This window comes from Heterodontus francisci, chromosome 5 (genome assembly GCF_036365525.1).
Source record: "Heterodontus francisci isolate sHetFra1 chromosome 5, sHetFra1.hap1, whole genome shotgun sequence".
NCBI classification, from domain to species: Eukaryota; Metazoa; Chordata; class Chondrichthyes; order Heterodontiformes; family Heterodontidae; genus Heterodontus; species Heterodontus francisci.
The window spans coordinates 146,048,707-146,062,096 of record NC_090375.1 but is presented as its reverse complement, the minus strand read 5'-3'; the positions used below and the strand labels follow the sequence as shown (position 1 = coordinate 146,062,096).

Sequence of the window (13,390 nt, the reverse complement as noted above, 5' to 3'; positions counted from 1 at the left end):
TTGACCTGCCTGGAGCAAGAGAGGAAATCCCAGAAAAATGTTGCCTCTGTGTAAAGGAATCCTACATCTCTTGAGAAGCAACCCTATATTTGAAAGGTGGCAAATTCCTGTTTCCTCCTGTCTGTCAAGAATCCCTACATCTGTTGTGATTTCTGTTGCCTCCTGTGTGCTAAGAAATCCTGAAATCTGAAGAATTCTACTGCTAGACTGCTGCTGACCTAAGCAGACCTGTTGCTAGACCCTTGATAGAAGACCTATGTGAAGCCTGCTGCAGTTAAATTGCCGTGAACACCTACCCATAAGAGACTGTTCATCAACCTCGCCTGGAGAGAGTTTGAGTGGCATCCGACTATTCGGCTCTGGCATACCTCACCGTACCAAAGACATCCTATCAGAACGTGATAAACTCAATCATTTTATTTTTTCCTTTGTATTCCTAAGAAACAGTTGTAAACCAAAAAATATTTTTCCCCGGTTAACCTTTTTAAAATGTTTGTGTGTGTGTGCGCATGAGGGTTAAGAAATTAAGGAGCTTTTCATATATATAGATTTATCCCGTTAGTAGTTCAGAGCTATTATTTCTTTTCTAATAGTTAATGTAGTTGTTTAAAGAAACCTGGTTTAGTGGGCTTTATTCTGGGATACCAATAGTGTCTAATTTGGCTATTCTTTGGTAGGTGGAAACAATTTCTTGATATGCTGTGACCTGTGGTGCAGTGGGACTGATGTAACAGTGTATTACTCCCGCCTTGGTCGTAATCCTATATGTTTTTATATTTCTAGCTATCTTTCTCTCGTACTCTTAATTTTTCCCTCCTTATCAGTCTTTCAGTCATTCTTTGCTGTTTTTTATATGCTGTCCAATCGTCTGACCTGCCACCCATCTTTGTGCAATTATATGCTTTTTCTTTAAGCTTGATATTATCTTTAACTTTTTTAGTTAACCATGGATAGTGGGTCCTCCCCTTGGAATTTTTCTTTCTCATTGGAATGTATCTACTCTCTATATTCTGAAATATGCCCTTAAATGTCCGCCACTGTATTTATATTGACATATCCCTTAACCTAATTTGCCAGTTCACTTTAGCTGGCTCTGCTTTCATGCCTTCATAAATGCCCTTATTTAAGATTAAAATAGTAGTCTTAGACCCACTCTTCTCTCCCTCAAACTGAATGTAAAATTCAATCATATGTTCGCCGCTGCCTAGGGGCACCTTTACTATGAGGTCATTAATTAATCCTATCTTGTTGCACAATACCGGGTCTAGGATAGCCTGCTCTCTGGTTGGCTTCAGATCGTGCTGTTCTAAGAAACTATCTCAATCTTTCTGTGAACCCCTCATCTAGGCTACCTTTGCCCATCTGGTTTTTCCAGTATATATGTAGATTAAAATTCCCCATGTTTATCACCGTTCCTGTCTGACAAGCTCCTGTTATTTCTTCCTTTATACTCAGTCCTACCGTGTGATGACTGTCAGGGGGCCTTCACACCACACCCATGAGTGACTTCTTGCCTTTATCATCCTGGTTTCCTGAACTTAGGTCATCCTCTCTAATGTGCTAATAAATGAACATTGATCAGCCTGAGGTACAAACTCGTGACATCACCTCCTGTGATGATGCTTAAGGTCTGTATACATAATCTACCCAGCAACAGCTCATGTACATTATGCTACATTTACTAAATATAAAATACATTTTGCTTTTATTTCTTTACTTAAAGATGATTTGTATTGGGGTATGGTTGCTCGGAGCTGGAAGCCTAAGTGGGTTTTGTTCATGTTTGCGTCTAAATAGTAACTTGTTGATGGGCTATTTTGCCGTGGATGGCAGGCCATCATAGCCTGCCATTATCCTGTTGTCACCCAAAGTTCATAGATGTGTACTTGCGGGGCGACACAGTGGCGCAGTGGTTAGCACCGCAGCCTCACAGCTCCAGCGACCCGGGTTCAATTCTGGGTACTGCCTGTGTGGAGTTTGCAAGTTCTCCCTGTGTCTGCGTGGGTTTCCTCCGGGTGCTCCGTTTCCTCCCACATGCCAAAGACTTGCAGGTTGATAGGTAAATTGGCCATTAGAAATTGCCCCTAGTATAGGTAGGTGGTAGGGAAAATATAGGGACAGGTGGGGATGTGGTAGGAATATGGAATTAGTGTAGGATTAGTATAAATGGGTGGTTAATGGTCGGCACAGACTCGGTGGGCCGAAGGGCCTGTTTCAGTGCTGTATCTCTAAACTAAACTAGGAGTTGCTGGATCAAAATCAAAAACAGGACATCTGCATGATATCCGGATACTTGATCATCTTGGGGGCAGAAAGGAACACTTGAGTGGCCCACTGCCAACTTGACTGAGATCAAATAAGGAACTTTTCTTTCATCAGACGTAAAACTTCACATCATAGCAAGTACTGTGCACTAGCAAATAACCTTAATTTGCTATTTTAAATTTCTGACTTAATGTCTTTCTGGATAGGGATGTGGTAATTTTCCAATACCGCTTCATAAATATTAGCCATTATATGGCATTATGTCACAACACGTTTTTGTAGATCATTCCATTTTCAGTTTTAAATATCGGATTTTATATTCTTAGACTGAAATGATAATATTGATCTTGTGAAAAATTTGAGAAACTAAATGGGCTGCTGGGATTTAAGACAGACAAACTTCCAGCAGCTGATCCTAGGGTCTTAAAAGAAATGGGTGAAGAAATTCCAGATGCATTAGTTATAATTTTATAAAGCACTCTAGATTCAGGAATTGTGCCTTTTGGATTGGAAAATCGTAAATGTTGCTCCCTTATTTAAGAAGGGAGGGAGAGAGAAACCAGGTGACCAAACAACTGTCAACTTTATATTTGTGAGGAAGTTACTGGAATTTCATCAGAGACAATGACTGAGCACTTGGGTAACTATCAGTTGATTAAAGAGGGTCAGCATAGATTATGACAGGTAAGTCATATCTACTTGGATTTTTTGAGGAGGTCTAACATGGTGGATAGGGGAGTATCTATGGCTATGGTCCATATGGATTTTCAGAAGGCATTTGAAAGTTCTGTGCAAGAGATTATTAGGAAAAATGAGAGCTCATGAATTGGAGGTAACCTTGTGACATTGATTAGGAAGTAGGAGAGAGAGAGTAGGGATAAAAGGCTTGTTCTGATTGGAATGTGATGAGTGGTGTTCTCTAGTGATCTGTGCTGGGACTTCAGCTTTTTACTGTATATATTAATGACATGGATGAAGGAATAGTGTTGTATATCCAAGTTTGTAGATGACATTAAGTAAGATGACACAGAAAGTTGTGTGGATGGGAGCAGGAAGTTAGAAAGGGAAATAGACTTAGTTACTGAAGCAGCCCGTGCCCGCATACAGCAGTACCTGGACAACGTTCAAGCTTGGGCTGATAAGTGGCAAGTAACTCTCAGATTTAAAGTATTTGGTAAGAGAAGCAAAAGTGAAGAAAATCTTTTTCACGCAGCGAGTGGTGAAGGTCTGGAATGCGCTGCCTGAGAACGTGGTGGAGGCAGGTTCAGTTGAAACATTCAAAAGGGAATTAGACAGTTATATGCAAAGGAAGAATGTGCACGGTTACAGGGAGACGGCAGGGGAATGGAACTGAGGGAGTTGCTCTTTCAGAGAGCCAGTGTGGACACGATGGGCCGAATGGCCTCCTTCTGCACTGTAACAATTCTGCGAACATTTGCACCACACAAGTGCCAGCCAATGACCATCTCAAACAAGAGAGAATCTAACCATTTTCCCTTGACATTCAACAGCATTACCATTGCTGAATCCCCCATCAACATCCTGGTGGGTTACCATTGACCAAAAACTTAACTGGAGCACCCATATAAATACTGTGGTTACAAGAGCAGGTCAGATGCTGTGAATTCTGCAGCAAGTAACTCACCTCCTGACTCCTCAAAGCCTATCCACCATCTATAAGGCACAAGTCAGGAGTGTGATGGAATAATCTCCACTTGCCTGCATGAGTCCATCAACATTCAAGAAGCTTGACACCATCCAGGTCAAAGCAGCCCACTTGATTGTCATCCCATCCACCACCTTAAACATTAATTCCCTCCATCACCGGCGCATAGTGGCAGCAGTGTGCAACATCTACAACATGCGCTACAGCAAGTCACTAAGCCTCCTTTGACAGCACCTTTCAAACCTGCGACCTCTACCATCTAAAAGGACAAGGGCAGCAGACACATGGGAATTCCAGCGCCTGCAAGTTCCCCACCAAGTCACACATCATTCTGATTTCCAACAATATCATCATTCCTTCACTGTCGCTAGGTTAAAAACCTGGATCTCCCTTCCTAACAGCACTCTGGATGTACTGCACCAGAGGGACTGCAGAAGTTAAAGAATGTGACACGCCACCACCTGCCACAGACGATTAGGGATGGACAACAAATGCTGGCCTTGCCAGTGACGCTCGCATCCCATGAACAAATTAAAAATAAAGCGAATGGGAAGAACTGTGGTAGGTGGAGTTTGATGTGAGGTTGTATGAGGTCATTCACTTTGGTTCCGAGAAAAACAAATTGCGGTATTTTTTTTAAGAGCTGTGGAGAAGTAAAGGGATTTTGATATCCATGTACACAAACTACTGAAAGTTATTGTAATCAAAAGGCTAATGGAATATTTGTTTTTATCTCAAGGGGTTGGAATTCAAAAGTGAGGAAGTGATGCTTTATTTATGCAGAATCTTGGTCAGACTCCATCTGGAGTATTGGGTTCATTTTTGGACAGCAAACATCAGGACATATATATTGGCTTTGGTAGGGGTACAGCGTAGATTCATCAGAATGATACCAGGCTTACAGTTAAATTGAGGTCAGTTTCCAAAAACTTGGCTTATATTCCCTTGAGTTTAGAAGGTTAAGGAGTGATCTAATTAAAATATTCAAGATGATTAAGGAATTCAATAGGATATATAAAGAGAAACTATTTCCTGTGGTGGAGGGCTCTAGGTTAAAGGGGTGTAACCTCAAAATTAGAGTCAGGTCATTTAGGAGTGAAGTCAGGAAGTGCAATTTCACACGAAGGTAGTGGAAATCTGGAACTCATTCCTCCAAGAAGCAGTGGATGCTGGATTCAATCAAAAGCTTCAGGAGTGAGCTTGCTAGATATTTGTTAGGTTTGGGGATATGGAGTTGAGGTGTAGATCAGCCATAATCTAATAGAAAGATGGCACAGGCTCAATGGGCTGAATAGCCTACTCTTCCTATGCTAAAGACTGATTTTAGATATAAAATGTGGACCTGACTAAATGACTCATAAGTGAGAAAACCATGAATAATGAATTGTAATGTTCTTGCTTCGTGCTGTAAATAAATGGAATAAATACGAACCATGTACTTCCGTTCCCAAAATCATCAAAACGTGATTCATAATGAGATGTGTTTACTGCAAATAAAAATGATACATCACCTCGTGAAGTCATCCTGAAGCAGTAAGAAAATAATTATTGGGACAGTCGCAACTTTGGCCCTTGCTGCCTTCTATTGGCCTTTGAGTAAAATGATATATTAGTAGGCAGAGATGCTGGGGTAGAGATATCAATGTGCATGAGAAGAAATATTCTATTTTATTTCTACTTGGAAAGGTCTCAGGGATTGACTGGCTTAAAGTTGTGGACTAACGGACACCAACCGAGAATGTAGTCAAAAAGATATTTGATTGGCTGAATTATCTGTTACATTACTATTCTATGGCTGTGACAGACTGCAGTGTGACCCTTCTGAAAGACATGAAATGATGGGTTTGCAGTAGATGCAAGACTTTTAATTATGTAGATAAATAAAATATATTCATACCCACATAATTTGAATTCTAAACCTAAAGAATAAAGTAAATATTTACTGCAGTTTCCTGATTTTGAGCTCAAATTATTGCTTCTCAGCTAATGGAAGTGATCCTGTTTATGTAATAATCAACGTGTCTTGCATTGGATAGTCAAACACATCTGATTACTTTTGCAATTTTTGTACCCAGCATAGCTGCTGTTCTCAACTGGAGACTGTACTTGTATAACTTCTGTGTGATAAAACAATTTTGCTATAAATTTGAAGAAATCATCAGGGCACAATCTAAGATATTATAGCCATTCCTTTTGCATTGTTTTGCATGATTAACTGCATTGTAGCCTGTTGAAATATGAAATATATCAATTTTTTGTTCCTTTGTATTCTAGGCGAAATCTTAATTATTTTTCCAATGCCTATGCAGCAGCAGTCAGTGCAGTTGACCCAGACACAGGAAATGGAGAACTGTGTATCAAGGTTCCATCTGAACTATGGAAACATGTTGATGGTAAATATAAATGCACACTGCAAAGTATAAGCTTTCAGGGTACAGCAGCCTAATGTTTCTGGCAATTAGCAATTCTGAGATTGAGTTCAAATCCCAGTATGGCAAAATTATGAAAATTAATTCAGTAAATCTGGTAATATGTGGACTAGCACCAAATAAGATGACCCTAAAAACTACTAAATTGTTACTTAAAAGCCCAACACTTCAGAGTAGGGATCTGTCATTTACCCAGCCTGGCCTACTTGTGACTCCAATCCCAAGCTATGTAGTAACTCTTAATTCCCTCAGGGCAACTGGGGATGGGCAATTTATAATGCCTTGTCAGGGCTACCCACATATGAAGAACAAATATTTTTAGGTTATTTTAGAATAAGATGTTACTTTTTTTGCATGTAGGCACATGAATTGTTGCCCAAAATGGTTAGCGCAGGGCTAATTTTGAAATTTTGCAACTGCAGAATGGGGAATATTGTGATTTTACCCACCATGGTCCCATTGCTCACTTTTGAGACCAGCAAGGATATATGACTCTGTAAATCAATGAAGTGAAAAATGGGATGTATGTATTGAATTTGTGAAGCAAAGAGTGAAAGAAAATGGCTTGGGGATAAGAGAGTTGCTTCTTCCACGCAATGATTTTAATCTTTAAAAGACAGTTGATATTAATTACCCGATCAATTGGGATCAGCTGCAACCAATATGGTGGGTATGTTTAAGAGTTTAAGATGGGATATAATACACTTGTTAGATAGCATAAACATATGACCATGACAAGTAGCGAGTACCAGTCCAGATTGGACAGGATGGCTGGCATGCACGAACAGCTCTTCCTTCTTTCTGTTCTCTTTTCTACTTGGTGGCTCACGTCTTCATGACTTCTCAGGCTATCCAACAGTGTTAGCATGGATCTACCATTAGGATTTCCTCTCCACAGCCTTCTGCATTGAGGTCTCCCAAAGTCTGTCTCTCTCCTTTTTCAATGGTGGAGCTGGATGGATTATTGATGTCTTTTCACACTATAAAGATTTACTGTATTACATAATGTCCTATAAAACATCAAGTTCTTTGCCTAAGCTGTAAGTTGAAAACCTGCCATTAATGTCAGCGACTTGCCATCAACTCCTTGAGCTTTCAGACGTACCTCTGCCCATGATCAATCAGGCCGTTGCATCATCATTTCCTTATCTCTGTTCTCCCTAATTAATTCCATCCTCCCCAGTAACGTTCCACCTCTGGCCTTCAAAACTAACTTGCAGAAGTTTTGCTATTTGTATCTTTTCTACTATCAATTATTTATGTTATGAGCAGGTGAGAAGGGATCTAGGGGTTTCCCTTTCAGCCTTTGCCTGGTTTAACCGTAAGAGGGTTTAATTTGAAAACACTGTTTTTAGCTCCCCTTAGTGAATCCTTGTTCACTGCTCCAATTGTAAGGCAAAGAAATCAAACAGGTTTCCTTAGATTTAAACAAGAAAGGTAGAAGTTTATTAATCTTGAACTCTAATCTGGTTAACGACTACAAATGTGCGACGCAACCATGCTAGCATGCATGCGTGATAAAGACATGCAGATAGAGACAGAAAAAGTAGAAGCAGTAAAGGGGAAAGGTTTGAGGCAATATCTGGTAGTTACAGTCCTTTAAGTTCAATGTGGAGTCTTTGGTTGCCGGTAAGTCTTGCAATTCGTTAGGGCCCAGTTCACACTTCAACTTGTTCCGATGTACAAGTCTTTTCTCTCTTGAGGTTTATGTGTCTTCTGTTAGTCTGGTGGCTTGGGAGAAAGCGAGAGAGAGCGACAGCCAGGCGAGAGACTTGCTTGTTTCAGCTTCAGTTGCACACTGCCTTCTGAATTCAAACTGTCCTGTGGCTCGTTCAAAAACCTGGACCAGCCAGTTAGTCATATGACCAGCTGGTTTAACTAGTCCTGGCTCTCTGGATTGCATCATCTTAACAGGGCTTGGAATGTGCTTCCTTACACCTTCAATGTCTGGTGATCAAAATCCCTTTGGGTTAATTGGAGCAGGGAATAGCCCCCATCTGCCACAAGCAGTGTCTCTTAGTATGCAAATGTCCTTCCAACTTAGTGTCTGGTGATCTTCAAACAAGTAATTTTTTCACTCCAGCAACAGTTTAAAATCAGTGTTCATATGACAAAATTAATATGCCTCACTCTTGGCAGATGGGGGTCTGCATGACATCTGCACATGCAGCGGAATGCAATGCGATTTTTAAAAAGAGCATTTTATTAAAAGGGACAAGAGAAGATAAGGGCAGGAAAACACACATGCATCTCTCTATTCATTCAGAACCTTAACAGTTGAAACATCCTGTCTTTTCTTGGTAGTATGCTGCTTTAAACGACCCTTTCTGGCATCCCAATAAACATGTGGTTTTTGGGGAAGTTTTTTTCCAGTTTGCACACTTCTATGACTGCCTAAGGTATCTTTGTTCTTGTTGAGGTCTGCAGGGGGAGGGTTAGGTTTAATTAGCCCTAGGTTAGAGTTCTGCTCAGGGGCGGTGGCAGTGGGTGGTTCCACTCTGGACACTCTTTCTGTGTTTTGATGAGTCATGCAAGGGCTTTTGACCTCAGGGAATGGCTGGTTCCCTTTTTTCCTGACTCTGGGGGCGGATTCTTTGCTAATACTCTCTTTGTCCTCCAGGACACTCCTGCTTGCAGGTATTTGTCCAGATTCTGCTGCACTCCCTATGGCACCTAGACTAGGTGAGGCATCACCCTCATGGTTTCTCTGCCCTCTTGACTTACTTTGTCTCTGCAGGTTCCTGTAAATGCTGTTAGCAACTCTGGTGGGGTGCTTCTAGTGTTTGCATTTACGTAGGAGGATGTGGGGTCTGATTTTTCAAATATTTCGGGATTGGTCGACCTGACAGTAGGGGTTTTCATCCGGGCTTCCTTTAGCCTGCCCTCCTAGTCTCTTTTCCCTGTTCCTTTCTAATGTGTTGCCAGCCTTGTGCCTGCCTCTCCCCTTTTGTTCTTGGCAGGGGTCCCTTACAGTTCACCAGCCCTCTGCTGGAGGGTCCTCCAAACACTGATACAGGACTTAGGGGGTGCAGATTTCATCATAGGTTGGGGTTGTCCTTCAACCTAACACATGTGACAACTTCTACAGTACTCTTGTACAGTACCGTACAAAGGTTTAGAGGGGATTTGAGGAAAAAGATTTTCACCTAGAGGGTGATTGGAATCTGGAACACACTGTCTGAAGGGGTGGAAGAGGCAGGAACCCTCACAACATTTAAGAAGTATTTAGATGTGCACTTGAAACGCCATAGCATACAAGGCTACAGGCCAAGTGCTGGAAATTGCGATTAGAATAGATAGGTGCTTGACCAGTACAGACACGATGGGCCAAAGGGCCTGCTTCTGTGCTGTATAACTCTGACTCTATGAGTACTCCACCACATCTTTTGTGGAATTTTGGCCAGTTAAAACGCTGTCTTAGGCGGCTTTGGTTTCTTGTATACCAACATGTACAGCCATGGTAATCTCATGGGCCATTCTTAATATTTCTCTCTGGTACCTCTGCGGCACGACTAACTGGTGAACCACTGTCCACTCCTTGCTCTCAGATCTGTGAGGAGAACTCCACTTCCTCACCAGTACCTCATTCTTTAAATAGTAGCAATCAGGGACTCCCTCTGCTTCAATTTCAGATTGGGCAGCCTGGGCTATCTCTTTCAATACTGGGTCAGCTTGCTGAGCCTCAGCTAGGGAAAATCCATTTAATTCATTTCCTGGGTCTTCCAGCTTTCCAAAGAAAGTCTCAGATAGACAGACCTCATGGTCATCTGCCTGCAGTGCCAATTCAGTCTCCTCTGGGGGAACTGGTTTGATCATGGCCTCACTCATTACACAAGCAGGGAAACTGCAGGGGACCGTCTCCTGCCACTGCCCTGTCTCTCTGACCTCCTGCGGTCTCTCTTTCACTACTGGAGAAGCTACCACCTCCATCCCCGCCAGATCATTACTGAGGAGCAGGTCAACCCTGTCCACAGGCAAACTAGGGATAATCCCTGCGGTCACCAGTCCTGAAACTAGGTTGCACTCCAAGTGCACCCGGTGTAAAGGTATAGGCATGCACTGCCCTCCAATACCATTCAGCACCATTTTGGTATTTACTGCACTCTCTGGGGGAAAGGGCAGGCCTTTTTCCAGTAAAAGGGATCTAGTGGCCCGTGTCCCTGAGATTTAGTATGGGCTTGCTTGCCCCACTCGAGAAGTCTGGGGTTACTCTCCCTTCAGACGCAAAACCCTGATAGCCTTCAGGAATCCTATTAAATTTTCCTGCACTTGCATCATTACGCTTCCAGGGTCTCACTCTTACTGCAGTTAAAGCCACAACTTGTTCTGCTGTGCTATCCATCAAGTTCACGTCTTCACCGCGCGGGAATGCCCTGATTAACCCTACAGGTTTTCCCTTTAGTTTTCAGCAGTCAGCTCTTAAATGTACTGCCTTATTGCAGTGGAAGCACACAGGTCTCTGGGTCTCACTCCTGCTTACAGCACCTTCCTTTTTGGCTGAAGGAGGGCCCCTTGTGTCTCCTGCTTTTCTTTCCCTCCCAGGACTGCTTGGGCTTCTATCACCTTCCCACCCTTTGTCCTTTTCGGATTTGTGGGGGTGATTTGGAAAGGTTTTCCCCTAGGAAACCGACTTATAAATGAGAACAAACTCATCGGCCAGGACTGCCGGGCTTTATGAGCCTTCTGCTCCTCTACATGGGTCGAAATAGAGAGTGGGAGAGAGTTTTTAAATTCCTCTAGAAAAATTACTTCTCTGAGATTTTCATAGCTGAGTCCTCAGCCACTGATCAAAAGCCAGCTGCTTATTTCTCTCAATCTCCAGGTAAGTTTGATCAGCTTGCTTCTTGAGGGTTCTGAACTTTTGGCGATAGGCTTCTGGTACTAACTCATATGCCCCAAGGATAGCATTTTTTGTCAGTTCATAATCTGATGTATTCTCTTCTGGCAACATGGAATAAACCTCATGGGCTTTTCCGGTTAATTTGCTCTGTAACAGCAGAGTCCAAGCCTCAGCTGGCCACTTTTAACTGCCTTGCCAGTTTTTCAAAAGAAGCAAAAAAACGCTTCCACGTCTCCCTCATTGAATTTTGGGATTAGTTGAGATAGTTTTAACAATTCTGTACCCAGCCCTGGTTTACGCGCCTCCCTACTGGCCATGCTTTCATTGGGGTTACTCTGTCGCCCCTTTGTTCATTCAAGCTGCTTCAGCTCACTCTCTTCACATTCCTTCTGGAAGGCTCTTTCTTTCTCTCCTGTCTCTCTCTCTTTTCCCTCTCTCTTTCGCTCCCCTCTCTCTCTCTTTCGCTCCCCTCTCTCTCTCTTTCGCTCCCCTCTCTCTCTCTTTCGCTCCCCTCTCTCTCTCTTTCGCTCCCCTCTCTCTCTCTTTCGCTCCCCTCTCTCTCTCTTTCGCTCCCCTCTCTCTCTCTTTCGCTCCCCTCTCTCTCTCTCTCTTTCGCTCCCCTCTCTCTCTCTCTCTTTCGCTCCCCTCTCTCTCTCTCTCTTTCGCTCCCCTCTCTCTCTCTCTCTTTCGCTCCCCTCTCTCTCTCTCTCTTTCGCTCCCCTCTATCTCTCTCTCTTTCGCTCCCCTCTCTCTCTCTCTCTCTTTCGCTCCCCTCTCTCTCTCTCTCTTTCGCTCCCCTCTCTCTCTCTCTCTTTCGCTCCCCTCTCTCTCTCTCTCTTTCGCTCCCCTCTCTCTCTCTCTTTCGCTCCCCTCTCTCTCTCTCTTTCGCTCCCCTCTCTCTCTCTCTTTCGCTCCCCTCTCTCTCTCTCTTTCGCTCCCCTCTCTCTCTCTCTTTCGCTCCCCTCTCTCTCTCTCTTTCGCTCCCCTCTCTCTCTCTCTCTCTTTCGCTCCCCTCTCTCTCTCTCTCTCTTTCGCTCCCCTCTCTCTCTCTCTCTCTCTTTCGCTTCCCTCTCTCTCTCTCTCTCTTTCGCTCCCCTCTCTCTCTCTCTCTTTCGCTCCCCTCTCTCTCTCTCTCTCTTTCGCTCCCCTCTCTCTCTCTCTCTCTTTCGCTCCCCTCTCTCTCTCTCTCTTTCGCTCCCCTCTCTCTCTCTCTCTCTTTCGCTCCCCTCTCTCTCTCTCTTTCGCTCCCCTCTCTCTCTCTCTCTCTCTCTCTTTCGCTCCCCTCTCTCTCTCTCTCTTTCGCTCCCCTCTCTCTCTCTCTCTTTCGCTCCCCTCTCTCTCTCTCTCTTTCGCTCCCCTCTCTCTCTCTCTCTCTTTCGCTCCCCTCTCTCTCTCTCTCTCTTTCGCTCCCCTCTCTCTCTCTCTCTCTTTCGCTCCCCTCTCTCTCTCTCTCTCTTTCGCTCCCCTCTCTCTCTCTCTCTTTCGCTCCCCTCTCTCTCTCTCTCTTTCGCTGCCCTCTCTCTCTCTCTCTTTCGCTCCCCCCTCTCTTTCGCTCCCCCCTCTCTTTCGCTCCCCCCTCTCTTTCGCTCCCCCCTCTCTTTCGCTCCCCCCTCTCTTTCGCTCCCCTCTCTCTTTCGCTCCCCTCTCTCTTTCGCTCCCCTCTCTCTTTCGCTCCCCTCTCTCTTTCGCTCCCCTCTCTCTTTCGCTCCCCTCTCTCTTTCGCTCCCCTCTCTCTTTCGCTCCCCTCTCTCTTTCGCTCCCCTCTCTCTTTCGCTCCCCTCTCTCTTTCGCTCCCCTCTCTCTTTCGCTCCCCTCTCTCTTTCGCTCCCCTCTCTCTTTCGCTCCCCTCTCTCTTTCGCTCCCCTCTCTCTTTCGCTCCCCTCTCTCTTTCGCTCCCCTCTCTCTTTCGCTCCCCTCTCTCTTTCGCTCCCCTCTCTCTTTCGCTCCCCTCTCTCTTTCGCTCCCCTCTCTCTTTCGCTCCCCTCTCTCTTTCGCTCCCCTCTCTCTTTCGCTCCCCTCTCTCTTTCGCTCCCCTCTCTCTTTCGCTCCCCTCTCTCTTTCGCTCCCCTCTCTCTTTCGCTCCCCTCTCTCTTTCGCTCCCCTCTCTCTTTCGCTCCCCTCTCTCTTTCGCTCCCCTCTCTCTTTCGCTCCCCTCTCTCTTTCGCTCCCCTCTCTCTTTCGCTCCCCTCT

At 44.2% G+C, this 13,390-nt stretch overlaps 1 protein-coding gene across 4 annotated transcripts in view; it reads left to right on the top strand.

Moving 5' to 3' along the window:
* taf2 (TAF2 RNA polymerase II, TATA box binding protein (TBP)-associated factor) overlaps nucleotides 1–13,390 on the top strand; it is a 152,615-nt gene that overhangs the window by 18,331 nt on the left and 120,894 nt on the right. For 3 of the 4 annotated variants that reach the window (XM_068032198.1, XM_068032200.1, XM_068032199.1), the window contains one exon: nucleotides 6,206–6,324. In XM_068032198.1, the coding sequence (XP_067888299.1) occupies nucleotides 6,206–6,324 (119 nt within the window). Of the gene's footprint in view, nucleotides 1–1,293; nucleotides 1,629–6,205; nucleotides 6,325–13,390 lie in introns of those variants that run through there. The other variant, XM_068032201.1, reaches the window with a different exon arrangement.